Genomic DNA, 26,026 nt, shown 5'->3' on the forward strand with positions numbered 1-26,026 from the left:
ATCGGCGGGGCAAGGACATGCATGGGCGATCTCATTGCTCCACGAACTCCAATGAACCAGTCAATCAGTCATAGAATGACGATACTTGATAGTTATCTCTAGCCGCGCCTTTGCCAAGCGCTAAGCACAGTCATAAACCGAGAACGGCCATTATGGAGTCGGTATGCTTTGCACCGATCTCACCACCGGATTTGGCAACTAGACCCCCCTTCCAGAATGCTTCCATTCCAATGGGAGCACTTCCTTTCGTCGTTGTGGGTACAACCATAGAAATCATCGGCTTTTAAGTGCTGATCAAAGTGCCGATATTTCCCCAGATGGTAGATCTGCCTTCTGGGTCGGCTTGTGGGCACTACGTATAATTCCGCGGACATTCGCTGTCTTCCGCGAAATATTGGGACAACCTTCCTTACGGGACTGCTCCGGCCGGGGTCCACCTTTCTGCCTGCTCATTCATGATCTACTCCGCCGGCGATATATCTCTCCTTGGTAACCTCCACCTGCTGGCTTGAATTTATGGCAGCGGGAGGTGGGGGGATAAGCGGGCTCGGAAGACATGCTAGGATCGTTCCGAGACACATGTGCGCGGCTCCACATCTTCCGTACGGGATTTCTTCGCGCTTGTTGGCTAGACTCGCACTTATTGTCTAGAAACGGCGACAAATGGGGACTAGAATCCTTGCCATGTGTGGTGCGGGGCTTTGATGTCTATTCTGGTCTCGGGGAATATCGTGGTTGTGCTTGGCACTCGTCATACATTCAGAGTTTCGGACTCTAATGATTCTGTCATCAGTTTCGTGAGTCGATGTCTAAAAGTTGATACGATTTTGCCAATACCGGTGAACGAGGGCGAAATGTTGAGGTCTGATCGATTCTTCGATTTCTAAACAGGCTAATAGTCTGGGGTAGATCGTGATTGTCGATCATACCGCACTAGTCTGAGCATTTATCCTAAAAGGAGTCCCGGATACCTTTCTCCAGCTTCATGAACCGAAGAATCATCAAGTATGTTTAACCGCCTCCTCAACTTTAGGTACGGAGGAGAGTAGAATCCTCGCCAGATTCCCGGGTGTACATTAGCCGAGGCCACGCATATGCTTGTCCCTAACGATTGAAGATTATTGACTATTCTCAAAATTCAAAGAAGCAACAAAGCAAGTTTAAGTTGAAGTGGGATCAATTGTCAATCCCGAAACCCACTTGACCTGGATCCAACTGATCGTCTAGGCCTGGAACATTCGTATTGGAATCGTATTCTCGGCTTTTCGGGGGAATTTTCGGGGGAATATGGGAGCTCATCTTGTACTCGATTCCTCCCATTTGTGGACAAATGGAATTCTTGCGAATATGTGTTCCAATCTGATTGAATATTTCGACTTGGTACCGAATCGTTTCGGCAACGGCCTATGCATGAACCAGCGGACATTCGGTTTCGAGATACTCTTCAACGGCGCGCACACTGGGCCTGCCGTTGTGAGACTCGAATCAAGGGTGCAGATCATTCCCGAAACCACGAAGAGTGTAGGTTAGAAGGCGGAGGGCCTGCAGGATTAACTCCAGCCACAAAAGTTGTATTCTTGAATTTTCGCCGGCCCATCACTTTGGGCTGGGCAAAGGTTGGATGCGGAGTATAGTTGGCTCCGACTAACGGGAATTTGTTCATCCCGGTCCCAGTCTTGCTCAGACTGATCTGTCAGTAAATCTGTCTCCACAGCTATGTAGAAGCTGTCTATGTGTATGCCACACAAGCACATCCCCATCTTACTCTTCTTCTTCTCTTTCCTATATCCAAGGGTAAACTTTCTAATGACCGCTCACTGGCCATCCAAATTGAGTCAAGATTGGGGTCCAAGCCCGAATCCTATTAAAAGATATACGATGACATTCTCTGAAGAATGATGATATTTTTGACACATCAATAACCTTAAAGAGCGCTATACATAACCTTCCTGGTGTGGCGTTCTAGAAAGGCAATCATGATTCATTAGACTCTAGGCAGGCCATTGCCGACGTAGACCTCGGCCCGATGCTCGCTATATCCTCGGTGCGAAGACGCGGATGGTGCTTGTCAATGAAACTTGACGGGACAGCTGTCTCGCCTGGTTGAGAAGCTTCTAAAAGCATATACTCCGTCAAGCTCGATAACGGCCCATCAAGACCCATAGGCTTACTCCAGAAAGTCACTGAATAAGAAACAGCCCGGCCCGACGAATAAGAGGAAGGAGACGATTGAGGTATGACCGTAAAATCATAAATTCGAGCATTTTCAGGAGGAACAAGGTCCTGCTGAATGATTTCCTCCGGCAAAGCACCGAGATATCCCTCCTCAATCTCCAAAATGCGCGAGAAGATGGCGTGATAGTGTTTCGGATCGAAGAGCCACTCACGCTTAGGCACTTTGCACAATAAAGACAGTGCCCAGCGACGAAGAGAAGGCCATCTGCATTTCCAAGCTAGCAAGTGGAAGCAAAATAGCATGCCGAAATCCAAACTTAAGAGTCGGAATCCGTCATTAGGGAAGCGACTGTGATCGGAGATGAGACTGTCGGCTATCGATAGCATTTCTTCGTACTCGGCTCGTGCACTATCCCATGAGGACTCAATACTGGTCATGTAGTTGCGAGCTCGGAGAGTCTCGGCTATGTTGATAATGCGGACAATGTTTGCGGCTTGTCTTTCTTTGTTTCCCCATAAATAACTCTGTCGGGAAATTAGGTCGTCGAACTTGGTTTCCCATTGAGACATAATCTCTTCAGGTATAACATGCGTGATCTGGTTGACCTTTTTACCGGCCAGGTCATTGTTAGGAAGATGTTCGTTAACAGCTCGTAGACGCCCACTCGCAGACGTAATCACGTCTAATAACCCGGCTCTGGCTTGTTGTATGTTTTCGAATCGATCGCCGAGTACAACATCGCCATTCTTGTCGACCGGATTTAGGTAAAACCTAGCATCTTCGATATCTTCATTATCTAGAATATTGATACGGAAGACGGTGAGGAGTGGCGCGATCTCAGTTTCCATAAAGTATGATTCATAAGAATCATAACTTTGACCCCATGGTTTATGAGCGAGCAGTCTCGTATTTTCTCGCCAAGATTCCAAAAGCTTGATTCCACTTTTGACATGAGATCTGGCCGCAGTCAAGTTCCCTTGGAAGTACTCGAAGCAAGTGAACAATATGTTTGCCATGGATGTCAACGAAATCGGGGTTTGCTCTGTCTCGAACTTTTGCAGCAGAGCGCGAATAGCTCTATTATAACATTGAACTGGGACTTCTGGACCATTAATATCCCATTCTCGTCCTGGTGAACTTGATGACAGCTCTTCGTGGAGGATTGCAATCGCAGCAATGGCGTGTCTGATAGTAGGCTCCACAAGGCTCAATTGGGCGACACTACCTTGGAAGAACGCGGCCTCAAAAGAGCCTGCTAATTGTGTTGCTGTTTTATGGAAGAAAAGCTCCAGTGCCCGGGCTTCTATAGATGACTCGACTGCAGGGGCAGGGGCCAGTGTCCTAGGTACAGCGACCGGTGGTTTATTTGGTCCATAGCCGTCGCATTTTCGTCCGGTACCTAGACACCTGTATCATAGGTTAGCCCAATGGCCATGGGCATTTCTATATTAATAAGGGTAGGACCTACCTCGCGCAAGCAGGCTTTGCCTCATCACATTTCACCCGCCGGGTCCTGTCTCGTATGAGTGTTTGGGTAAAAGGAGGCGGTTATGTCTGCACTATCTCCGAGGGTCTGGACTCACTTGCAGGTCAGGCAACCAGTGCTCACTTTGGGCTTAAAGGCGCGTTTGCGATTTAAGATTGCATTCTCTGATTCCTGTGCCATTTTAACCTTTCAGAAAACGTGTGTTTGGCCTAGAAACAGGTAAGGCTGCGTGAAACAGGAGGTCTCGGATAGCGCTACTGGAATATTTCGAATGGCGTTGAGTTGATCAATTTGGTATGATTTAAATGGTCATCAGGGAAGATTAGAAATAGATAAGAAAGGAGGAACCAAGATCGAGACATAGTCTCGGAATGGTGATAAAGTAATGTTGGCTGGCCTAGAACTGTGTGGGGGGAGGAGGGGGGCAGGGAAGCACCAAAGGCACATGATTGGGATATTCTGAGATTCTTCATCCAAAGGCTAGTCAATGCCTTGGATAGGACAGAGCTGGATGGAATATTACGCGATCCATACAGATGGAATATTCATTTCTATTTACAACCAGTTGAGGCCAGGTCTTTCACAAGAAAGCTCATGTATCACGTGCCAGTCGCATGCCGTAGTGCGGTCGTATCCTGAGGTACGTCATACGAAGTACCTTTTTACTAGATCATAATCAAATGTTCTCGACATTAAGTTACAAACTTGTCAAATGGTGGGATGGAGACAGATATCCCTAAGTTATGTTATTGAAGAAGAAAGGGGTATATGGCAAGCAGAAACTAGGCATGGCAAGGACAGAGGTTTGTAGGGGTTAGGAAAAAGAAAAGATATGGCAGCCAGAGTGCCATTTACAAAGATCATTCAACATCAAGCCACCCGATCCTTCTGCTCCAGTTTCGAAACCAAACGCTTCATACCGGCCCATTCCTCCGCTGGAACCTCCTCAGACGGTCCACCAAGGCCCTTGCCGACCTCAAAGACCGTGACGACGCCGTTGAGACCACCAGTCGCCAGACGGCGGCCTTCGCGCTCCTCCCAAGCAACCTTGTTGAGACTTCGGGATGGCATGGCACTAGGACCACGAGAGGGGGTGGTCCGTACAACGGGAACCTCGGTGTCGGTGTAGAGATCCCAAACCTCGACGTTGCCAGCACCGTCGACGAGAGAGAACACACCTGGTCTGTGTGGAGACCAGCGGGCATCGTAAACGACATCGTCGCGAACAATGTCCAGAATTGGCGAGACGACCTGAGCCGAGGACATTCCAGATGTGAGAGCAGCAGTCGTCGCTGGGGGTCGTACACGCCAGAGCTTCACACTCCAGTCCAGACTGGAGCTCAGCATAAGGTCTCCCAGGTCAACTGGACCACGAGCAGGATGGAATGCCGTAGACATGATCGGCGCGGCGTGTCCTCGGTATGCGAGGCGGTGGTCAGTGCCTGCCTTCGCTCCAGCTCGGTCATAGCGATGGCAAGGGTAGATGCCTCCCTCCTCAGTGCCGACAATGAAGAAGGTTGGATCGGACTGGGGGAATGACATGGTAGTTGGTGCAAGATCTTCCGTCTTGGATGGAGGGGGTGTGGTTAGTTCGAGGAATTCCTGTGGTTGGGAAAGCATGTCCACAGTCCAGCCACAGACAACTCCATCAGTGGAAACGGTTAGGATATTGTGCGCATTTTGTGTACCGATAATTGAGATGCTGTAAACGGGATGGGTATGTCCAGACCCGGTCAAAGGCGTCTTCTGCACGGGCGCACCACCGCCTGCGCGGGAGGAACGAGTGTCCCACAGAAGCACCTGGCCGGAGTATGAGCCTCCAACAATTAGATTTGGGTGGAAAGGTGAGAATTTGGCAGCGAGAATGTCGGATGTAGAGTGGAACACATATTCTGGTCGAGAGTGCAGGTGTTGATTCCAGACTTGAACAAGACCATCTGGCTCATGAGGGGCTGAAGGATTCTTTGTGTATGATGCTAGGACAAGCTCCGGGAACTGGAGACAAGTCAGTACAACAGGCCCTAAAATGCTGTATTTGAATGTGAAATCACCATACCTTTGGGGAAAAGCTCAGGTCGGTGACCATGCGCTTCTTGCTCCATCGCTCGTCGTAGAATTGGCAGACCTCTCGGATGCCCCTCCTCTTCTTGCCAGTCTCTTCATCCTCTTCGACATCTCCATTCACACCAAGCTCGTAGTCTGCAAGGACGTCATATTCCTCATCCAACGCCCGCTCAATCACCTTTGAGGACCGCTCCACAAAGTCCAGGAAATCATTAGATGAAGTGACCGCCTTCAACTCGTCGTCATCGAGCGTGCGTAGAGGGTATCGGAGTTGTGCAGATTGTGTAGTCGCCGCAGCAGCCCCATCCTGATTCGTAGCTTGCAATTCTTCCTCAATCTCCTTGCGGATCTTCTGTCGGATTTCCTCATCGCGTTCGCGGTCCCGTCGACTGAGACGCTTGCTTGACCGTGTAGTGCCGGCTTGTTCCTCGTTGTCTGAAGCAACCGATCCATCCTCCGACTGGGGTGGTGATTCTAGACCGTCTGTTTGCACGGCTTTGCTGTAGGTGACGAGCTCTGGTTTGCCTTCAGGGGGAGGTGGGGCTTGAACTTCGGGTGCGGAGTAGGTGTAGGGTTGCTCTTCCCCAACTGTCTGTACGGCAATCGACTGTAACAGCGGTCGTGAGGTAGGGGACAAGGCATCGGTATTCTCCCCACTGAGTTGACTGGCACTCAATACTGAGTTCGGGCGACTTCCTTTGCGCGACTGGCCGTCCGCGCCATGACTGATGGAAGCTGATCCTGGACGGTCTACCAAACGTGAAATCAGGTCATCAAGTTCGGCTCTGCTGTCAGAACGGCTAGGCACCGGCGAAGCAATCTATATGAAAGACAGTCAGGTTGCGCTCGAGCTTGATAGATTCCATCCTTAGGGCCGCGTTACCTCTGAAGTATCCCCGATGCTATTCCGGTTGTTCGAGAACTCCTTCTGGCGAAGTTCACGCTGCTTCTTCAGTTCAGCAAGCTTAGCCCGCTTGGCCAAGATCTCATTTTTGCGCTGCTGCACCGACGACATCTTGCGATCATGGAGAGCCTACTAGATGCGTAGCTGGTAGCTGCAGTAGTACAGTTGTTGCGGCTTTATTTACCGGGATGACATAAGCGCCAGGTCCGAACGGCGCCGGAAAAACTCGCGCAGAAGGGAACTGAACCACCTCGCCTTGCCCATCCCGAGGATTCATTGCCATTGACGGTCGACTTGTGTTGAACGGTCCCTCGGATATCCCGCTCCTTATTTTATTGACTTCTTCCCGTCTCCCGGTGACCTCGCAGAAATGGCTAGCACTCAGGGTGTCAACGTAAGTGTGCCCCGATACCCAGGAAACACCCGCCCCATACGTGGATGCGAATTCGGATGTCTAACCACCCATTGTTCTCTCTACAGGTCTTCCGTTACTCGGCTCTCGTTGCCGGTCTCATTTACGGAGTCTACCACCAGTCATCCATTACCCAGGCTGCCAAGCGCACAGAGATCGAGCACGAGTACGCCCGCAAGGAGCGCTTGATCGAGCAGGCCAAGGCCGAGTGGAAGAAGAAGACCCAGCCCAAGCAGGAGACCACGCAATCCAGTGGATGTACGTGATATGAATTCCTCCTTCAAAGACCACACATTAGCATCTGCGAATGCACCAATACGCCGCCCGAACGCGCAGCGCTAACCAATCTGTTCCCCTACAGTGATTACCGATTTCGAGGACCCCAAGTTCGATCTGGAGGCTTTCTTGCTGGCCAAGGCTAAGGAGAACCCTTGAATGTGATAAGAGATGGTATAGAGGTGGAATGGATACGCATCTATTTGCGGAACTCGCACCTCCCCCCAGGGTATTAGACGTGATTGCTCAGGTCCATTATTGTACGATTGTTTGGGTCTAATTTGCCCTCGAGTTGCGACATTGCGAGCGAAAGATGCAATGATTTCTTTTTGATTCGTTTTTTCTTTTACTCATCGTTTTAGACGTTATCATTTGGGTCCTGTACATACCCTGGGCTGTCGTGCGACTGTACACTACAGTTGGACCACAAGAATGAGCAAAAAGATCGTGTTATGCATTCCGGCGTTACCACTAGCCTGTGTTCTAAAATGGCTGAGTGTTGGTTTTCTCGGCGTGTTGCCATTGTATTAGACTCTCTGATCAGAGTATGTAGATTCGTCATCCCTCGGTCTATCGGGAGGCCTTCAGCAAACTTGTTATTTCTCCCGGGCCCCACAACCTCTCTCATCTTCCGCCATTACCCAGCAGTGCCATCGTCTCACGAATACCATTTGAGGAGGGCTGGTTGGCGGTTGGCACGGCAATTGGGGAGGGGTGGAGTAGTTTCGCCGCCGGGTCCCATGTCCATCCACAACTTGTAAACTTCTCGATGATAGCCGAATCTCCTTGTTCGGCAGCTTGCGGGTCAAGGCCTAAGTAGTTTTCAGCGGTGGCAGGTCTTATCGCTTCGTAGCATGTGCTGATCGCGATCAGCGTATCGTCTTTGAAAAAGCCTAGATGGATGCTCGTATTAGCAGCTTGTAATAATATCCGGCTATGGAGTTAAGCATACTCTCATATCTTCGAACTAGTGGCTGCAGGCTTTCTGGCCATGGAAGGCCTCTGAGAATCTGGTAAACCTGGGCATGCTGAGTCTGCCAAAGAGCTCGAAGTAGGGTCAGGCAGTTCTGTAGAGATGGATCTTGGTGTCGCAAATCTTCCGGCATCCGTTGTGTCAGGGCTCGAGCTTCCGGTCTATTTCATGGGTTCCTTTATAAGTATATTATCCTTTGCAAGATATATGCGGAAGTACTCACAGCTGTTTGGTGAGAAGATGGGCGAAGAAGAAGCTCGAGTAGAACAAGCTCAGCAACTGAGAGTCACCGCCTCCTGTTTCAGCACTCCCTGGGCCAGCAGACATGAGAGATGCGTCTGTTTCATATTGCGACAAGATCTCATACAGCTGTGATGGGGGAACATTGGATGCGGCCAGCTTCGAGAGCTGCTCCGTGGAGAGAGGAGGCAGTTCCATCTTGGAACTGTCCGCAGAGAAAGTGGATTCCAGTGACGGAAGAATAAGGTGTTTCCTAGGATAATTTTCAACACTTCTCCAATAGAGCTTTGTTCGTATATGGAGTGGAAAGCAGGTCAGAAGAGAAGGTGATGGTTGAATCGACGATTGCGGGGAGCAGTCGGAGGTGGCGCCTTTTCCCCGACGCGATGCCAAGACTTCAGAAGTGACCACCTTGCGCAGCTCTCCCTCCTCCAACCATCAACAAGGCGACCAACCATTGGCAGCTCTGCCCGATCTTTTTCTTGTTTTCATGTGTCTCTTTTGATTCTTGGACTTTGCTCCTTTTCTTTGGCCATTATGGCCCAATCTTCCTCTCTTGATGTTCTGCTGAAGGGCAGCTCCGGCCAAAGTACGCGCGGTCTACTACGGATCATCATCCTCCTTACAATCGCTGCCGCTGCCGTGGCCAGTCGTCTTTTCAGTGTTATTCGTATGGAATCACCCAATCCCTCGTCTTATTTTTTTCCGTTACTGACCTCAATTCCAGGATTTGAAAGTATTATTCACGAGTGTATGCTTCCCCCACCCCTGCTGCACGCCCCAGAAAGCAACTTGGCATCGGCCAAATGACAGATCTCGAGATATTGACCTTCTTCACATTGCAGTCGATCCTTGGTTCAACTTCCGTGCAACAAAGTATTTGGTCCAGAATGGCTTCTACAGCTTTTGGGACTGGTTCGATGACCGTATGTTATTTCATCTCTTCGGAAGATCGTTCATGACGGACTTGCTAACGCCAATTGCCTCTCTGCTCAGGAACATGGCATCCTCTGGGTCGTGTCACTGGTGGCACCCTGTACCCCGGTCTCATGGTGACTAGCGGTATTATCTACCATATCCTTCGCTTCCTCACAATCCCGGTCGACATTCGAAACATTTGCGTTCTTCTTGCCCCCGCCTTCTCTGGCTTGACGGCTCTCGCAATGTACCTCTTGACTTGCGAGATGTCAACCTCGCCCTCTGCCGGTCTTCTCGCCGCTGCATTCATGGGTATTGCCCCTGGTTACATCTCGCGGTCCGTCGCCGGTAGTTACGATAACGAGGCCATTGCCATTTTCCTGCTGGTCTTCACCTTCTTCCTGTGGATCAAGGCTGTCAAGAACGGATCAATCATGTGGGGAGCATTGACTGCTCTGTTCTACGGCTACATGGTTTCAGCATGGGGCGGATATGTCTTCATTACCAACCTCATTCCTCTCCATGTCTTCGTTCTTCTCTGCATGGGCCGTTACAGCTCTCGCGTGTACATCAGCTACACCACTTGGTACGCTCTTGGAACATTGGGCAGCATGCAGATCCCCTTCGTCGGATTCCTGCCCATCCGTAACAGTGACCACATGTCTGCCCTTGGTGTCTTTGGACTGATCCAGCTTGTTGCCTTTGCGGACTTTGTTCGCGGGTTCCTCCCTGGCAAGCAGTTCCAGAAGCTCCTGACTGCCATGGTTCTGCTCACCTTCGGTCTTGGATTCGCTGGCCTGGTTCTCCTGTCTGTCTCCGGTGTCATTGCCCCGTGGAGTGGTCGTTTCTACTCCCTGTGGGATACCGGCTACGCCAAGATTCACATCCCGATCATCGCGTCCGTCTCCGAGCACCAGCCTACTGCCTGGCCAGCCTTCTTCTTTGACCTGAACTTCCTGATCTGGCTCTTCCCCGCCGGTGTATTCATGTGCTTCCAGAACCTCAAGGACGAGCACGTCTTCGTGATCATCTACGCTGTGCTTTCGAGCTACTTCGCCGGTGTCATGGTCCGTCTGATGCTCACTCTTACTCCAATTGTCTGTGTCGCGGCCGCCCTGGCCCTGTCTGGTATCCTGGACAACTTCTTGGTTATGACCAAGCCAAACCCCGAGTCCCGGGCCAAGGCCAATGCCGAGGACTCCAAGTCGCTCCGCTCAACCCAGAAGCCCGTTGTTGGCATTTATTCGTACTTCTCCAAGGCCGTTGTGACTGGTTCGATCACTGTCTACCTGCTTCTGTTCGTTGCTCACTGCACCTGGGTCACCTCAAACGCCTACTCGTCTCCCTCTGTTGTGTTGGCGAGTCGCATGCCCGATGGCAGCCAGTTCATCATCGATGACTACCGTGAGGCTTACTACTGGCTTCGCCAGAACACTCCCGATAACGCCAAGATCATGTCCTGGTGGGACTACGGTTACCAGATCGGTGGTATGGCCGATCGCCCTACGCTGGTTGACAACAACACTTGGAACAACACCCACATCGCCACTGTTGGCAAGGCTATGAGCTCGCGCGAGGAGGTCAGCTACCCTATCCTCCGTCAACACGATGTGGACTATGTTCTGGTCGTCTTCGGCGGGTTGCTGGGCTACTCGGGCGATGACCTGAACAAGTTCTTGTGGATGGTGCGTATCGCCGAAGGTATCTGGCCCGATGAGGTCAAGGAGCGTGATTACTTCACTGCTCGTGGCGAGTACCGCGTCGACGATGAGGCTACTCCCACCATGCGTAACAGCTTGATGTATGTTGACCTTTCCATTTTCCCCTCCAAACGATCTACTTTACTAACTCTTCCACAGGTACAAGATGTCTTACTATAACTACCAGTCTCTCTTCCCCGCCGGCCAAGCCGTCGACCGGGTCCGTGGTACTCGCGTGCCGACTGAGAGCCCGCAGCTCAACACCCTTGAGGAGGCGTTCACCAGTGAGAACTGGATCATCCGTATCTATAAGGTTAAGGATCTGGACAACTTTGGCCGTGACCACAACAATGCGGTCGCCTTCGACAAGGGTCTTAAGCGTAAGCGTGCTTCCAAGAAGAAGGGTCCTCGCGTTCTGCGAACGGAGTAGACCTCCCTGTGAATTAGATGTGTTTTTGCTTTTCGTGATATTCTCCTGCCATATTGGTTTCTTTTTCACGTGGCAGGCTTGGCTTGTCTGCATGATTTCTTTCCTTGATTCCCATATAGTTGTCGAGTCAATGGCTCAGAAACAGTATACAATGGAACTCTTGGAAAGACTCAGGTTGTCGAGCTATATAACGTAGCCCTGACCGGTGGCAGTAGTAGGTCTAAAGTTGATCTCTTCCCGACACTTGTATATATACATGCACCGAGGTAACCGCAACCAACTCTCGACATCTTTGCGACTTCATCCATGGAACAGTTCCATGTGTTTAGCTAATGTACATTTTTGCCTTACATTCTAATAAGTCGAGGCCAGTCAAGGAATAAAGAGAAGAGACTGGCATTCAAATGGGGCCTAGATGCACAAGAAAATATATCCTGGCCAATCTACTCTGTACAATCCATTGAAGCCAACAAATCAAACCCATCGAGCTCACAAATCCCAATCAAAAAGCTAGGGATTGTCTGTGTCTGCTCGAGAATACTCCATAACCCCAATGTGCTCCGTTGCTACTGTGTTTCTGTTTCCCCGCCGAGGATCGGATCATCCAGTCCCCTCGGCCACTTATTCTACCCTTGAAAATGATGCGACTATATCGTACACGCAGAATCCCAAGTCATTACGACTCCCGGTATCAGCCGGAGGGTCGGACTTCCAGTGGCTGCCTTGTGTGCAGGGTTTATTTCTGTGCAGGGAGTTTTTGGGCGGGGGCGTCGGGGACTTTGACGTCGGAGAATTCTTCTTGGCCGACAGCGCGGATGGTGTAGGTGTCTGTATTTATGGAAGGTGTTACGGTTAGTAAGATGGTCTTGGAAGGGTCCTTGTGTAGGGGTAGGGTGTTCTGAGGCAGTTGATGTGTCTGGGTGGTATCGTGCCACCCGGATTGTGGGTGAGTGGTATGTGTATGATGTTTGGCGTCGCAAATGTAGGAATAGGGTCCGGGAGAGATCGGAGAACAGGATGCACGTACAGACGGCAATTGAGAAGGCAAAGAGGCCGAACCCGGTCAGGGCATTCTTGAACAGATATGGGCGGCGGGCACGCAGGAGGGCGGCACCGGCGCGGTAGTCCTTGCCGTAGTATGTGGAGTTGAAGCTGCACCGGGCGTATTATGTTAGCTAAGGGAAGCGAGAGCATGCAGAAAGATGTTGATCTAGTGACGTACATTCCGGTAGCCATGGTGAGTCGTGGCGGTGGTTGTTGTTTGAAGATCAGGAAGAAGTGATGCCGGCGACAATTCGATGCGGCGGAAGTCAAAAGTCTTGGCGTTGATTACTTCTTTGGGTGCGTTTTGCCTGCAGATTGGATTTGTATATAGTCTGGAGCTTCTTTATCTTTTACAATGAAGTAGACGACTGAACTCTGATAATTGAATTTGATTCTAGACAAACTGGGGATCATTTCATTATTTATTACCGAAAGGCCTTATCTATGGTCGCTTTATGTAGAGTCTATACCTAGTAGTAGATAAGCCCATGGAATGGCATATCCTCGTTGTGTTTCGGAAATCAGGCCAGACAGAAACCTCAGTGACACTTTACCAGTCTTTCACTCCATTGAGACCATTGGGATCTCTCTTACTCTTTCTAATTGTGTTATCGTGGTTGAACTTCGCGCGTCGAAGAGTATTGGAGCAACGCCAACTTTCCCCAACTTTTTCTCTTGACCCCTGCGGCCTTTGCTACTTTCCTTTCTCCATATCCACCCTCTACCCTCCACCCTCCAACCCTTCACGCCCGACACACGCGACAACCCAGGCTTCCTCCTTACGTTCCACAATTCATCCCACACACTGCCTAGTTCAGCCTATCGTCCCGGTCCTTCATCATCGTCACCGCGCTCTAGGGTACATGCGCGTCTTGTCCGCCTAGTAACTCCAGTCACGCTCCGGCCCGGCTAAGAAAGACCTTAAGCTTGGTCTAGTCCCCCACCCGCGAAAAACGTCACATCTCGCCGACTCCTCCCCAGCGCATACCCTGTACCTCCCTTCCTTCGAGCCGCGATGGCTCAATCGACCGATCATGTTGTCGACCAGGTCGCCCAGCTCAACGCCGCTCGAAGCCTCGTCCTCGGTGATGCCGCCCTCTACCCGCAGATCGTAAACGGTATCTTGCCCATCGTCGGAGCCAACGCTAGACTTGAATTGCGAAGATGGGGCGCAGATTTTCTAGCAGAGACTTTTGCCAGTCCAATGCTAGCTACGGTGCAGAAGCAGGAGCTTGCGCCGACGGTCTTGCAATCGATTCAAGAGACCTTAGCTCTGCCTGAGACGGACACTGCAGTGTTGTCGAGCTTGGTGCAGACCTCTGCTAGCTTGTACCCCCTCATATTCCGCCACATGTAGGTCCTCCAGAAAGATGGGAAGATATGTTAGTTACGGACATCACGGATACTAATGCGCAGCTCGTAGTGTCAACCACCCGGAAGACAGCAAGACGTGGGAAACAATGAACGCGGTCAAACAAGAGATCCTCCGAAAGATGGATTCGTTCCCATGCCCAGCCAAGATCTGCTCCGTCAAGTTCCTACAGCGTGTTGTCCAGGTTCAGACGCCTGGTTTGATCGCGGACCCCAGAGTATGTTCCGCAAGCCCAGTCCCACCTCCGGTTCCTTACATCCACCATACTAAAGTCCACCAGCGACCCGATCAGAACGAAACTTCTTTGGCTGTCGTCCCCCGAAATCATGCCCTGCTCGCCATTCCACTCTTAGAGGCCGAGGCATCGGGCCTACTTGACCGACTCCTCGGTGTATTCCAAGAAGAGACAAGGTTTGAAGCCGGAGATTAGAGCGATAGGTGTCGTCCAGCTTATACTGAAGATTTGCTAGTGACCCTCTCGTCGTCAATGCGACGCTGAACTGTCTGGCACCTTTGATCCGCACGCGCCAGTCGATTGCGAACAAAATTATTCAAACAATCCTGGACTTCTTTCCCGCCAAACATGTCCGTCCACCATTCACACCCACTGTTCGCGTCGGCGTCAAGTCTATGGAGCGCACAGCTCGAGCTTTGCTGTTCAATGTGATGAAGAAGTATAACAAATCCCCTGCCACTATTCGTGGCCTCGATCAAAGACTAACCAACCCATTCAGGAACCCCAGCAACCCGCTGATGGGCAAGATGCAAGCCTATATCGAGCGCTTGATGCAGTCCCGGCTTGAAGTCACTGAAGATGCTTCTCGGAAACGTGGACTACCAGTTGAGCCGACGGATGGCCTGGACAACGCGAAGCGGGCCCGTCTTGATGCGATGACGCCGCCACTACTCAAGATTCCACCTCTTCCTCCAGGCCCAACCAGCTATGACCAACTATTCACCTTGACCCAGGATATTGGTCTTTCCTCCTTTGATGTGAAGCAGCTTCCTCCCGACCTAGTGGTGAAAATCGCGGTCCCGCTGCTAGCTCAAGTAAACCCGTCGATGCTTACCCAAGCTGTCGATGTAAGTCAATCATTCAAAACAGGTGGCGCGAACGAAAGCTAATCTTTTCTCTAGGCTATAAGAAACCGATATGAGACCATAACGAAAGAACAGAACTTGAAGCGGCAACAGCTATACCAGGCCGCTACGGCTGCGGCTGCGGATGAAGATGATGATTACGAGCCCGACTATGAACCCCTGGATGTTGGAGCCGATGCTTCAGAGGAGGCTATCGCTCTCGCAGCAGAAGACGCAGAGCTGGAGCCCGATCTGGTATCCTTGGGACCTTTCGTTCTACCGCAGCCGCCACCATTGACCGAAGAAGAAGCTGGTGATGTTGGCCGTAGCGCTGTTTCCCGGGTGTTTGGCATGATCGATGCTGTCGAAACAACTCCGTCACCTGCCCAGAGCAAGACCCAACAACAACTGAGCTTCGCACGACTGGCCGGGAGCACCTTCGACCGAGATGCCTGGGTTATTCTCCTCACTCGTTTGGCTACTCGCGCCCCAGCTGGTCTGGAGGGCGGTGATAAATCCAAAGGCGAGTTGGCTACAGGCAAAAGACAGCCAACCATCTCAGATTCCATTCGGGAGACGCTGTATCGGTATATCTTGGAGGACTTCCGTGCTCGGCTCAAGATTGGAATCACCTGGCTCAATGAGGAGTGGTACAATGACCGGGTCCGGATGAAGGCGGCTAATTCGGACCGTGGAGATGAAGACGAGGAACCCACTGTTGCGCTATTCTATGATACTTGGGTTCTTCGTCTCCTGGACGGTTTCCTGCCTTACCTTGATTCCCGTGACATTAAGGTATTGGTGCGATTCCTCAGCGAGATTCCAGAGGTCACTATCGCCATTACGCAGCGGGTGGCTAGCTTGGCTAAAGATCCGGAACGTGTGAATCTTACCGTGCAGGCTTTGATGTGAGTATTTGATTTTGTCTCCCCTCCCGGATTTACATTTGTCTAACCCTTCCCCCAGGTATCTGATCATGTTCCGGCCTCCAGCACGAGAAATGTGCCTCAACACACTAGAGGACGTCTACCAGACTTGTAAGTTACCCCATCCTGCCCCCTGATCTCCCTACGCAACATCAGTTACTGACAAAGAATCTACCAGACGAGGAATCGCGCCCCGCAGCTGGCAAGGTCCTGGCCAGGTGGCGTCCCCAGGCCCTACCTGCTCCTACCGAGACGGCTCCGGCTGCTCCCCAGGCGGAAGTGCAAGCCCCACCAACTGCATCAACATGATCATCCAATGTCTCTTTATTATCCAAAGTCCCTATTATTACCGAGTAGCCCAGAATGGGGGAATGAATACACTTGTTTTTCTTTAAATTATCTTCCTTTTCTTTTCTCATCATGTCTAGTTGACAATATTTTCTCTCTTCTTACCTCATTTTATATCTCCGGGCCATAAGTTTCAAACTCAGAATCGACGGGCTAATCATGTCAAAGAAATTGAGCTACGACTCGGCTTCTCCTTGAAAGCTACATTCATGTCCGTTCATTTTCGAAGGAAACAAGGTAGTATCATGGATCCACCGGGATTCCAAGCCACTCTGGTGGACTTAGATTGAGCTTTCTCAGGCTTGGGCTTGGAGTAGGAATACTCTTTGTTCGAAGTGTTTGAGGTAACTCTCCTTCCCCAGCAAGACTCGGATTTTGATCTCGAGGGAGTTCCATTTTCGCTCGGTTTTAGTTGCTTTGATGGGTTTCTAAGCCTCGATTTAGTATTTTCTTTGTTTTTATGGCCCCTATCAACTTGAACCGGATGTTAGGGACACTCAAGGTGTGGGGGTTTCCGGTGGTCCCAGGAACGTTCCACGTTCAGTTTCGAGGGAGTTTCCACCACATTTGGTCTGTGTTGATGGATTTCCAATCTTCGTGTACTGTACTAGTTAGTTCCTCTGTTTTCATTCTTCCCCATCGACAGTTTAGGTGCGCATTATTCCTGTAGCCTTAGCAACGATCCGCTCCAATTTCAGTCTTGAGGGTGTTTCCAAGAGGTTTTATCTGCGTTGATGAATTTCCAGTCTTCATATACTAGTTAGTTCCTTTGCTTTCTTCATCCTCGTCGACAGTTCAGGTGCGGGATATTCTTTCCAGTAGACAACTCAAGATTCGATTTCTGGGGAATTTCTACCGAATTTTGTCTTCTTTGATTAATTTTCATGCCCGAGTTTTTATTTTCTTTGTTTTCAGGTTCGCTATCAGGTTCGACTAGATCTTAGGTAGACTCCAGACGTGGATTGTTCCAGTATTCCACAGGGACATTCTATTTTCAGTTTCGAGGAAGTTTCCACCAGACTGCGTCTTCTTTGATGAATTCCTAGCCGTGATGTATTGTTTTCTTGGTTCAATGGCCACTATCGACTCCAACTGAGTCTCAGGTAGACTGTAGAGGCGGTTCGTTCTTGTTCTAGTAGTCCCCTCGGACAATCCATTTTCGATCTCGTAGGACATTCCACCGAACTTCGTCTTCTTTTTTCAATCTTCATGCACTAGTTCCTTTCTAGTCTCCCTGCTGAACGTCTGCTTTGATGAACCTGGGCTCTCACTTGACCATCGTCTTTGTTTCCATCATTTCCAAGCCTTACCCCGATTTCAATTGAGTTACCAGGCCGTGCAAGTTGCGTTATTTGTCCCACAGGATATCGGCGAATACAAATACTCCTCTAGAAACCTCTCCTCGAAGCCATTCTCAACTTCAAACCATTTCTTCTTGCAATATCTTCATCCGCCTTACAAACCCGGTGAATCGCGTTCAACATGTCGTCGAAGAGAAAGGCACCTACTCGAAACCTCCCGGCTCAAAATGTAGCCAAGAAGCCGAGGGAAGAAGAGGAATCTGACGATGAACCTGCCTGGCGGAAGATCAAGGTTGAAGATCTCGATTTCGATGTATCCTACGTCGGCAAAATTGAGTCGTCGAAGACGCCGAAGGTACCAAAGAGGAAGAGGTGGACTCATGACGGCGACGAGCCTCTAATCAAGCCGGAGGACCTGCCCAAAGGGTGGACCAGTGAAGAGCGTGATCTTGATCCTCAGTGAGTAAACAGACTCTTGGAACAATTTCCAATACTGTTCGTCACTGACCCGACCCTTTTTTTCCCTTTTTTTTATTTTTTTTTTAATAGCGATGTTGATGCTCAAATCGCCCGGTGCAAGGAGCGAATCGAGGATAATATTTGGCCATTTATTTTCAAAAACAGGCTGAAGAGGCTGGAGAAACAAAAGGAAGTTAGGGAGTATGTTAATAGTCCTACACTAATTTTATATGATTCTTTTTCTTTCAGAGCTGATTCTCCATGGTGCATTCTAGCGCGTTGATTGCTAAGGAACCAGGACTCTTCCAGGTTATCAGACGTATTGCCCAGCTAGAGGACATCGCAAAATCGCTTGAAAAGGACGGCGATCGACACAAGGTGCTCCCAAACGTGATGGCTATCCGGGATGCATACCGAACAAGGCAACTGGATATCCACGAAGGCCTCGTGACAATGACGAGTTCCTCGCTGTCAGTCAACATTTCACCAAACAGAGCAGAGGGAAGGGATTCTGGGAAGAAGATATACGCCCTCAAAGTTGATAGCACTGATATTGATATGGTATATGAGTCTAAATGCTTCATTTTCTCCAGAGTTCTACGCGCGGTTTAGGCGGAAGGGTGGCGAGTACTGTCACTTGCCGCGGAGTTGCTCTCTCATTCAAGAATGAGGTGTGTCAACAACATGCTTTCTTTTGGTACGCACTAGATTTGTCCATGATAGAACGCTAACTAGAACTGCTCTATCACCATTAGATGTCGCTAGCTATCCGATACCCTGGGGCCCTGGTTCACGACATCATTGACTTCATCGACGATACCGGGTCGGAAATTTTGACTATGTTTGACGGATCTCGATGATCTCGATACATTTTATCAGCATGCTAATGTGAACGTACCGACGCCAGCTCTACGCCGGCTGCTTACGATCGAAACAATCAGTGGAATGCAAGAGCAACATGGTCTTTACTCGATCGAGGTTGCGTTTCCTGATGCTGCAGGTAATATGCTCACAACTTGGGACGTTGTAGACGTCCGTATTATACATGATCCAATTGGCGCCCCTACTCCTCCAAGATGCAATGGACCGTGGCTTCGACACAAGCTGCACACTTCCACTGCTCCAGATGGGGCTGGTAGGATGGAGATTTTCCGCAACAAATCTGCTCTGGCACGAGATACAGATGTTGGCCTACCATTGGCGCAGAGAAGGATTGTTAACCCGTCCATAGCTCATCAGCCGCCCATCCAGAGCATATACTCTTTTGCTTGCAGTTGAAACTGCTGGCTTGGTGCCTGCAGTTCCTCCTAATCAGCGCTGAGTGACTGGCTCCATGTCTGCTTTGAGTTGGCAGCGTTTCCTCTATATGAGTTGTTCTTTTCGTGCCATCCGCTTCACTGGTTGCAAATTTATATCGATTGCTTGACTGCCCAGTTTCGATTTTATCTTGGTTTTGTTGTTTTCCTTTGGTCTCTGCTGATTGACTTGTTCTTTCTTGTTTTCCCTCGTTTTGCTTGATTCATTGTTATGATTCGATGTCTGTTTTTGGTTTGTTTCGCTATTTGACATGCCCTGCTGGATTTACTGTTAGATATGAATTCAACGCGTAGATATTCAAAATCAATCCCAGTCTCCAGATCCTCGGGTCACGATAAAGTATAAACAGATGAATTGGTATCAATAAAAGAACATCGAATAAAAGCCCTCAACATATCATGAATCGGATCCATCCTCCCAATTCGGTAGAAACCAAGCAAAAATTCAACGCCAACCTGACGGATGTCACATCTCGCAAAGTAGACGGAGCAGAAGAACGAAAAGAGTTGGATTCCCCATCCCATACCCCGTACAAAAACACCTCATATGATAGAAAGATAGAAAAAGAAGTCCCGTTCCCATCCATCCCATGCAGTCATCGCCCGAATCCAGTTTCCCGTAAGTGACGATCACCAAAGTTTTCCCATATATAGCGTTGGGCTTCGAGATTGAAGCCCGTATTTCAACGGACACCCCTCCATGCACACTGACACGCCAACAAAGTATGTTTCCACACGCACCCTTCTCTTTCTAGCACAAAACGCTGATCAAAATGACATTTGCCTTTGCAGCAATAGCAGAACGGAAATTGGGAAATATTCATTAATGGGAGAGAAGTTGATCCCAGAAATCTCAACAAAATGCCAATACAAACACGTCTATCACAAAGTGATTTCAGCCCTACGACATGAGCAACAGGCCAGCTCAGTCAGTCATGACATCGATATTGGAGGTGGTAACTTCGTCTACCGCGCAGGCATGTGACTTGAGCCAGGTTCTGTAGAAATCTCGGGGTGGTGTGGGTGATAATGTATCGTGTCGACCTGCTTAGAATGGAGAGATGGCGAGGCACTCGGTTTTGAGGTGGAGGGTTGGAACAAGCCAGCCCGAGCGGGAGGTGGAGAGAATAGGGAATTGCGGGAGGCGTCGGGTCCAGGGGAGCGGCGTTCGAGGAGATGGCTGGGGTGTGGTTGGGCTTTTCGTACGTCTAGTGGAGAAGAACTCTGAGATCGGAATCCAGATCTGTGCTCGGTGTCGTAGTCTGGATTGCGAAATGGTCCTTGACCGGGGTGCCGTGGGTCTTGCTCCGTGCCGTAGGGGGTGTTGTTGGCGGATGAGTTGGCCGCCGACATGTTCTCGGGAATAGTGGACGCAGATCCATTGGGTGCGTTGATATCAACTACCCGCTTTTGAGCTGCTGGTGTAGCGAACGAGGACGCCGGGGGCCGATGATGTTGAGAATATTGGTGTTGTGGCTGTTGTTGATGGATGGGATGTTGAGGATTGGCCCACGGCGTTTGCTCTAGGAAAGCTTCCTCGGCGGCTGTGCGGAAAATGCTTGATGACATAGCTGACATGGTTCCACGAGGGGGCATTGCAGATGAATGTGAATGTCGTGGAACCGATACTCGGGTCTCAATGGAGATCTAAGGATGCCTGTCAGTAATGCTTGCCGGGCGCTAGGAACTCGATTAACTTACCCCCATCTTCTCCAAGTCATCTTCCAGTTCAGACGGACGTGCACCCAATAAAGTTGGCGCGGCCGGGAAACCAACATACTTGGCGACTCCAGCCATGATTGAAACCTCGTGATTGTAGGCGGTCTGGTGTGCGATCTGCTGCGAACGGCGGGTCGGGAATGGCACAATGTGGTGCGGGCTCAGCTCATCCGTCTTGAAACGATCATGTTGGATCGCATAGAATTGCTTGCTGATCGCACTCGAATGTCGCTCACGCACGTCCCGAACGCGCTGGAAGAATGTGCTGTGACTTTGCGAACGCTCGGCCAAGCTCTTATTCAACAAGGCCTTTAAGCGGTACTTGTACAAGGTATGCTCGTATTTGATTTTGGCGTCTCGGTAACGTTGCACACATTCAATCTGACGCAGGTACTCGGGATGCGTCGGGTTTGGCCCAGTCAGCATTTCCAACTCGCGATTGAGTTTTGTGATCCGTTCATCATAAATTCTGCCATACTCGTCAGTAATTGAAAATGTAGATAGAAAATGTAGATAGAGCGGGCTGTGAAGTCATACTTGTCTCGCAACGTCGCGAACTCTTTCTCCAACGTCGCCAATGATTCCATGGCAGACATCTTTTTCGCAGCTATAGAGAATCATTAGTTCCATGATCGCCAGTGCGAACCTCGGAACAACACTTACACTCTTCTTCCACCCGAGCAGTAGCCTCAGCATCATCGACTTCATCGACGGGTTCCGTTGGCTCTTCAGCTTCACCAAGATTGTCGTCAGCAGTGTCCTCTATACCAGCATCTGCACCCTCATCTCCATATTGGGCTCTCCTTCCTTTCCGCTTACCCTTTTTGCCCCTCTTGCCCTTGGATGGCAAAGCGGGAAGTTCTGATTCAGCAATGTCGTCGACAGGGAGCTCATCGTCCATCATGGGGACCTGCTCCTCATCCATCATCGGCTCCGGTGAAAGAGGGGTATCGTCGTCGTTTGGATCGCTCAGATCGCTCTTAATAGAGCTCCGACGTTTCTTGAGCGGCTCGTCTTCGCCAAGCTCGGTTCCAGTCTCGTCGCCGGCTTCAACGCGCTTGCGCTTCTTTCCGACACTATCGGGAAGCTCCAAATCGTCGAGATCGGCATTCTCGTCATCGATTGCGTTGTTGTTGGACGGTCGCCGCGGTTTACTGGGCGAGTCTTCCACTAGGTGCTCGTCATCGTCGACATCGTCAAGTGTGGTAGACTGGTGAAGCTTGCTGGGACTTGGGCCAGCGCTGCCAGTGCCACCGGCACTCAGTACGATGTCACGCTTTCGAATGTTGTGCGGAGAGTCTTCGATGCGCTCTGTTTCAGCCTCCGAGTCATTTTCCAGCTGCTTCTCGGGCTTGGGCGAGTCCTCAAAGTCCGATGGCTCGTCGTCGGACACGTCATCGATCTCGCTCAAGCTACTCGACCGTCCGTCATCCATGAGAGGGTCATCCAAAAAGGGATTTCGCTCGCCATTGATCATGGTGGACTCTGCCCCCGTTGTCGGACCAACGGAGGTCTGTTCTCTGCTCTCGACCACCTCCATCTGTGGTTACGATGGAGTCTGAGTGCAGAGCGAGTGCGGTATAGAAAGGAGGACGGAGGGTATGGTAGGAGGGTTGTCCTGGTGTGTCGAAGACAGCTCTCGGCAGAGTGGTTATCGGTAGGAGAGGGGTCAGGACGGTACGGTCACCAACCCGCCTGAAGGTATGATGATTCTTGTTCTAGATAAGACATAGATCGATTAGCTCAATTGACATTGTGTAATGGCCGGAATTGACCCAAAATGAGTGGTGGGAAGAAAAATAGGTCGGCGGGTGCGAAAGGTAGTGTCGGCGGCTCCAGAAGGCGGTGCGGAGATTGATCATCGCCGGATTGCCCCCAGCTGTCGGCAACAAGCGCCCAGAGGAGACTGGCACCTCGCGCAGGCTCGAGAAGCGGAGAGACAGCTTCCCAAGCACCCGAGGACCATGTAAATCCAGTATAACGACCAACAACCCCCCATAGACTGATGTAAAAGTTACAGCGACGTACCGTTGCAACAATGCGCCGGGAGCGACGCTGGTGAGGAGCACAGCTGCTCGCGATCGAGCCCGGTTCTCACTGCCACCGCGTTCCTGGCCCACAGAACACTCGTCAGAGATATATCCACGCGTCTCGCACGTATATAGTACCACCAGAGCCTTTGAGGTTGCTGGGGTGCCAATGCTGGAACGGCGAGGGGAGGTCGGCTAGGACGTGGGCAACACCACAGATGACGGCCGCGGGAGAATGGTCGGCATGAATAGGCACGGGGAAGATAGTGGCTGAGGTCGTCGCAATGGTCGAAGAGGGCCGTAGGAAAGCAACTCAAGTCGAAGGCCTGAGAGAAAGGGGAGTGAGAGCGACAAGACTGCTATGATGGGGTGCAGCAACAGAAGCGAGTGACGGGGTTCTGCCGCGTCCCGGCGAGGGCGAGGCTCACCGCCTGCAAAAACTCCCAGATCACGTGGTGCTGACGTCGCCGGATACGGCCTCCAGCTCGGGATGAATGATAGCAACAGCATTGTTGAGAATGATTAGGTAGAGCTGTGAAAGGAGAGTATTGCATTGTGAATACGAAGTTCGAATGGAACAAATATGTTGATTTACTTACAAAAATGGGATATAACGAATGAAAGAGACCTCAAACCATCCGGGCAACCTTTGAGAAGCCCAAATCTGTTCACAATATTCATTAGTGGGATCTTCTTGGACTTTGCCCTTTCATTAAACCCGTACTTAGCTATTTTAAGCTGGTTTGAAGTATCCATATCGTTGTTGATATCTCTCGAGTATGGAGTTCAAAATCATGTGATGCGCAACAGCTCCCGCGCCAAGACCGATAAGCCCAAAGAAAAAAAAGTTCGGAGATATGCGCAGTCTTCCACAGCCGCTATTCGACGCAACTTGTTGAACAAATCCCAAAGAAATAGATTTCTTTTGGGACGAGAAATTCCTCAAAATGGGCAAGAAATCCAAATCGCAGTCAAAGTCGGCCCCTGAGGCGCCCACCAAGGGTGGCATTCCCTTCCTGGGTAGCGCACCGCTGGACGCGGGTCTGTCTTCACTGTTCGAGAAGAGTGTATGTTTTGTTAATTGTGTCAAGATGGAGGACTTACTGACTTTTTATGTTCCAGGCTGGCCCGGTGAAAACCCCCACTGTTAAATATGTCGAGCTCAAGCCGAGGAAATTGAAGGAGAGCGAGGATGTCGCCGCGGAGGACGACGAGGCCGAGTCAGAGGACGAAGAGATGGAGGATGCTGCCGATGATTCTGCTGAGGCTAGTGAGTCCGAGGCTGAGCAAGAAAAGGCTGCCGACACCCAGAGCCGCAAGCGCAAGAGAGGCGGAGTGGAGGATGACCTCGAGGGTTCATACATGCGCCGTCTTGAGAAGGAAGAGCAGAGGGCCGAAGACAAGCGCAATGCCGAGCAAGCCAAGCGCCAAAAGCCCACCGAGGGAAAAAACGATGACGAGAGCGATGCATCTGAGGCTGAGGCTGAGGAAGATGCTGAATCCAAGGACAGCGACGAGGAGGAGGCCGCTGAAAAGGAGCCTGTTCCTGTGCACGAGAGTGTGTCTGGTAGCTCCAAGGCCAGCGAGGTGGAAAAGTCCAACCGCACAGTCTTCTTGGGTAACGTCTCAACCGAAGCAATCAAGTCCAAGGCTGGCAAGAAGACCCTTCTCCGACACCTGGCATCCTTCTGCCCCAATCTGCCAGAATCCTCCGGCCCACACAAGGTTGAGTCCATCCGATTCCGTTCCGTGCCATTCGCCAGCGGTGGTGGTGTTCCCAAGCGTGCCTCTTTCGCTCGCCGCGAGATTCTGGATGATACCACCCACAGCACCAACGCCTATGCCGTTTACACCACTGTTCTGGCGGCTCGCAAGGCTCCCGCCGCGTTGAACGGAACTATTGTTCTCGACCGACACTTGCGTGTTGATAGCATTGCGCACCCTGCTGAGATCGACAATAAGCGATGCGTGTTCGTCGGTAACCTGGACTTTGTCGACCAAGAAGTTGCCGAGGAGGATGAAGACGGCAAGAAGAAGAAGCCCCGCAAGCCCTCCGACATTGAGGAAGGTCTCTGGCGGGTATTCAATGCCCACACAGGCGACACCAAAGACAAGAAGGCCGTCAAGAAGAATGTTGAATTTGTCCGTGTGATTCGTGATCAGAACACTCGTGTTGGTAAGGGCTTTGCCTATGTTCAATTCTACGAGGGTACCAGTGTGGAGCAGGCTCTTGTTCTCAATGAGAAGAACTTCCCCCCTCTGCTGCCTCGCAAGATCCGCGTGACCCGTGCCCGCAAGGTGATGAAGAGACGTGATGACTCGGGCGGCAAAGGTGGTCGTGCCGGAGACCTGGCTCGGAAGACTCTTCAAGGTCGTGCGGGCAAGCTGCTTGGCCGTGCCGGTGCTTCACAGATGAAGTCCGAGGGCAAGGGTGGCATTGCCGGAAACTCATTCGTGTTTGAGGGCCACCGTGCTAGCGAGGGTGGCTCGAAGGGTCTGAAGCTGAAGGTGAAGAGCCGTGGCTCAAAGGGTAAGCCCAAGAACCGCAGCAGCAAGCGTGCGGCGGCGTACCGGGCAGCTGGTGGACAGCGGCCATGATTTGAGGTCTAAAAGAAGTGTTTGATTCTTGTATCTTGTTGGCGTTGGGAAGGGCATTCAAATTACTTGCAGATATCATCAATTGACGATTCATCTCTACAATGTTGGTCTTATGGTAGTAGAATCCTGTGGTCGTCAGGTTTAGATACACCAAGAATGTTCAGTCATTGAGCATACCGGATTAGGTAATCCTTACTACACTTTAATTAACAATGCAAAGTCTCTGTGACTAGCGTTCTAATTACTGTACATAC

The 26,026-nt window shown here is 50.7% G+C and overlaps 11 protein-coding genes across 11 annotated transcripts; 5 read left to right on the plus strand and 6 right to left on the minus strand.

The window, feature by feature from the left end:
- Positions 1-1,974: 1,974 nt before the first annotated feature.
- Positions 1,975-3,842, minus strand: N7473_010892 (Zn(II)2Cys6 transcription factor domain-containing protein; the record flags this gene model as incomplete). Its single annotated transcript, XM_057156831.1, has 3 exons — positions 1,975-3,583; positions 3,645-3,689; positions 3,760-3,842. 3 exons carry the CDS (start codon positions 3,840-3,842, stop codon positions 1,975-1,977), a joined length of 1,737 nt encoding a protein of 578 aa, XP_057005486.1.
- A 502-nt stretch (positions 3,843-4,344) lies between these two features.
- N7473_010893 (uncharacterized protein) lies at positions 4,345-6,766 on the minus strand. The gene is made up of 3 exons (XM_057156832.1): positions 6,610-6,766; positions 5,719-6,546; positions 4,345-5,657 (listed from the first exon to the last, which is right to left on the minus strand). The coding sequence occupies exons 1-3, from the start codon at positions 6,739-6,741 to the stop codon at positions 4,533-4,535; spliced, it is 2,085 nt and encodes a 694-aa protein (XP_057005487.1). The 5' UTR covers positions 6,742-6,766; the 3' UTR covers positions 4,345-4,532.
- Positions 6,767-7,000: 234 nt separating this feature from the next.
- Positions 7,001-7,477, plus strand: N7473_010894 (ATP synthase subunit e; the record flags this gene model as incomplete). Its single annotated transcript, XM_057156833.1, has 3 exons — positions 7,001-7,024; positions 7,111-7,300; positions 7,404-7,477. 3 exons carry the CDS (start codon positions 7,001-7,003, stop codon positions 7,475-7,477), a joined length of 288 nt encoding a protein of 95 aa, XP_057005488.1.
- Positions 7,478-7,781: 304 nt separating this feature from the next.
- N7473_010895 (CSN8/PSMD8/EIF3K family protein) lies at positions 7,782-8,863 on the minus strand. The gene is made up of 3 exons (XM_057156834.1): positions 8,515-8,863; positions 8,271-8,452; positions 7,782-8,211 (listed from the first exon to the last, which is right to left on the minus strand). The coding sequence occupies exons 1-3, from the start codon at positions 8,727-8,729 to the stop codon at positions 7,943-7,945; spliced, it is 666 nt and encodes a 221-aa protein (XP_057005489.1). The 5' UTR covers positions 8,730-8,863; the 3' UTR covers positions 7,782-7,942.
- A 205-nt stretch (positions 8,864-9,068) lies between these two features.
- N7473_010896 (dolichyl-diphosphooligosaccharide--protein glycosyltransferase subunit STT3) lies at positions 9,069-11,579 on the plus strand (the record flags this gene model as incomplete). The annotated part of the gene is made up of 5 exons (XM_057156835.1): positions 9,069-9,201; positions 9,259-9,282; positions 9,377-9,457; positions 9,528-11,250; positions 11,309-11,579. The coding sequence occupies 5 exons, from the start codon at positions 9,069-9,071 to the stop codon at positions 11,577-11,579; spliced, it is 2,232 nt and encodes a 743-aa protein (XP_057005490.1).
- A 294-nt stretch (positions 11,580-11,873) lies between these two features.
- On the minus strand, positions 11,874-12,837 carry N7473_010897 (uncharacterized protein). The gene is made up of 3 exons (XM_057156836.1): positions 12,802-12,837; positions 12,607-12,731; positions 11,874-12,407 (listed from the first exon to the last, which is right to left on the minus strand). Exons 1-3 carry the CDS (start codon positions 12,813-12,815, stop codon positions 12,316-12,318), a joined length of 231 nt encoding a protein of 76 aa, XP_057005491.1. The 5' UTR covers positions 12,816-12,837; the 3' UTR covers positions 11,874-12,315.
- An 801-nt stretch (positions 12,838-13,638) lies between these two features.
- N7473_010898 (RNA-processing protein PTA1) lies at positions 13,639-16,310 on the plus strand (the record flags this gene model as incomplete). Its single annotated transcript, XM_057156837.1, has 8 exons — positions 13,639-13,976; positions 14,047-14,212; positions 14,276-14,406; positions 14,466-14,669; positions 14,730-15,078; positions 15,133-15,983; positions 16,042-16,112; positions 16,180-16,310. 8 exons carry the CDS (start codon positions 13,639-13,641, stop codon positions 16,308-16,310), a joined length of 2,241 nt encoding a protein of 746 aa, XP_057005492.1.
- Positions 16,311-17,831: 1,521 nt separating this feature from the next.
- Positions 17,832-18,969, plus strand: N7473_010899 (uncharacterized protein; the record flags this gene model as incomplete). The annotated part of the gene is made up of 4 exons (XM_057156838.1): positions 17,832-18,109; positions 18,200-18,310; positions 18,385-18,670; positions 18,865-18,969. The coding sequence occupies 4 exons, from the start codon at positions 17,832-17,834 to the stop codon at positions 18,967-18,969; spliced, it is 780 nt and encodes a 259-aa protein (XP_057005493.1).
- A 1,422-nt stretch (positions 18,970-20,391) lies between these two features.
- Positions 20,392-22,621, minus strand: N7473_010900 (uncharacterized protein; the record flags this gene model as incomplete). Its single annotated transcript, XM_057156839.1, has 5 exons — positions 20,392-21,072; positions 21,127-21,613; positions 21,682-21,751; positions 21,808-21,876; positions 21,964-22,621. The coding sequence occupies 5 exons, from the start codon at positions 22,619-22,621 to the stop codon at positions 20,392-20,394; spliced, it is 1,965 nt and encodes a 654-aa protein (XP_057005494.1).
- A 266-nt stretch (positions 22,622-22,887) lies between these two features.
- On the minus strand, positions 22,888-23,684 carry N7473_010901 (uncharacterized protein; the record flags this gene model as incomplete). Its single annotated transcript, XM_057156840.1, has 4 exons — positions 22,888-23,146; positions 23,173-23,255; positions 23,302-23,444; positions 23,603-23,684. The coding sequence occupies 4 exons, from the start codon at positions 23,682-23,684 to the stop codon at positions 22,888-22,890; spliced, it is 567 nt and encodes a 188-aa protein (XP_057005495.1).
- Positions 23,685-24,054: 370 nt separating this feature from the next.
- nop12 (rRNA-processing protein NOP12) lies at positions 24,055-25,844 on the plus strand. The gene is made up of 2 exons (XM_057156841.1): positions 24,055-24,241; positions 24,297-25,844. The coding sequence occupies exons 1-2, from the start codon at positions 24,122-24,124 to the stop codon at positions 25,770-25,772; spliced, it is 1,596 nt and encodes a 531-aa protein (XP_057005496.1). The 5' UTR covers positions 24,055-24,121; the 3' UTR covers positions 25,773-25,844.
- Positions 25,845-26,026: the final 182 nt, after the last annotated feature.

This window comes from Penicillium subrubescens (assembly GCF_028828155.1).
Source record: "Penicillium subrubescens strain IBT 31985 chromosome Unknown utg000007l_segment0_segment0, whole genome shotgun sequence".
NCBI lineage: Eukaryota > Fungi > Ascomycota > Eurotiomycetes > Eurotiales > Aspergillaceae > Penicillium > Penicillium subrubescens.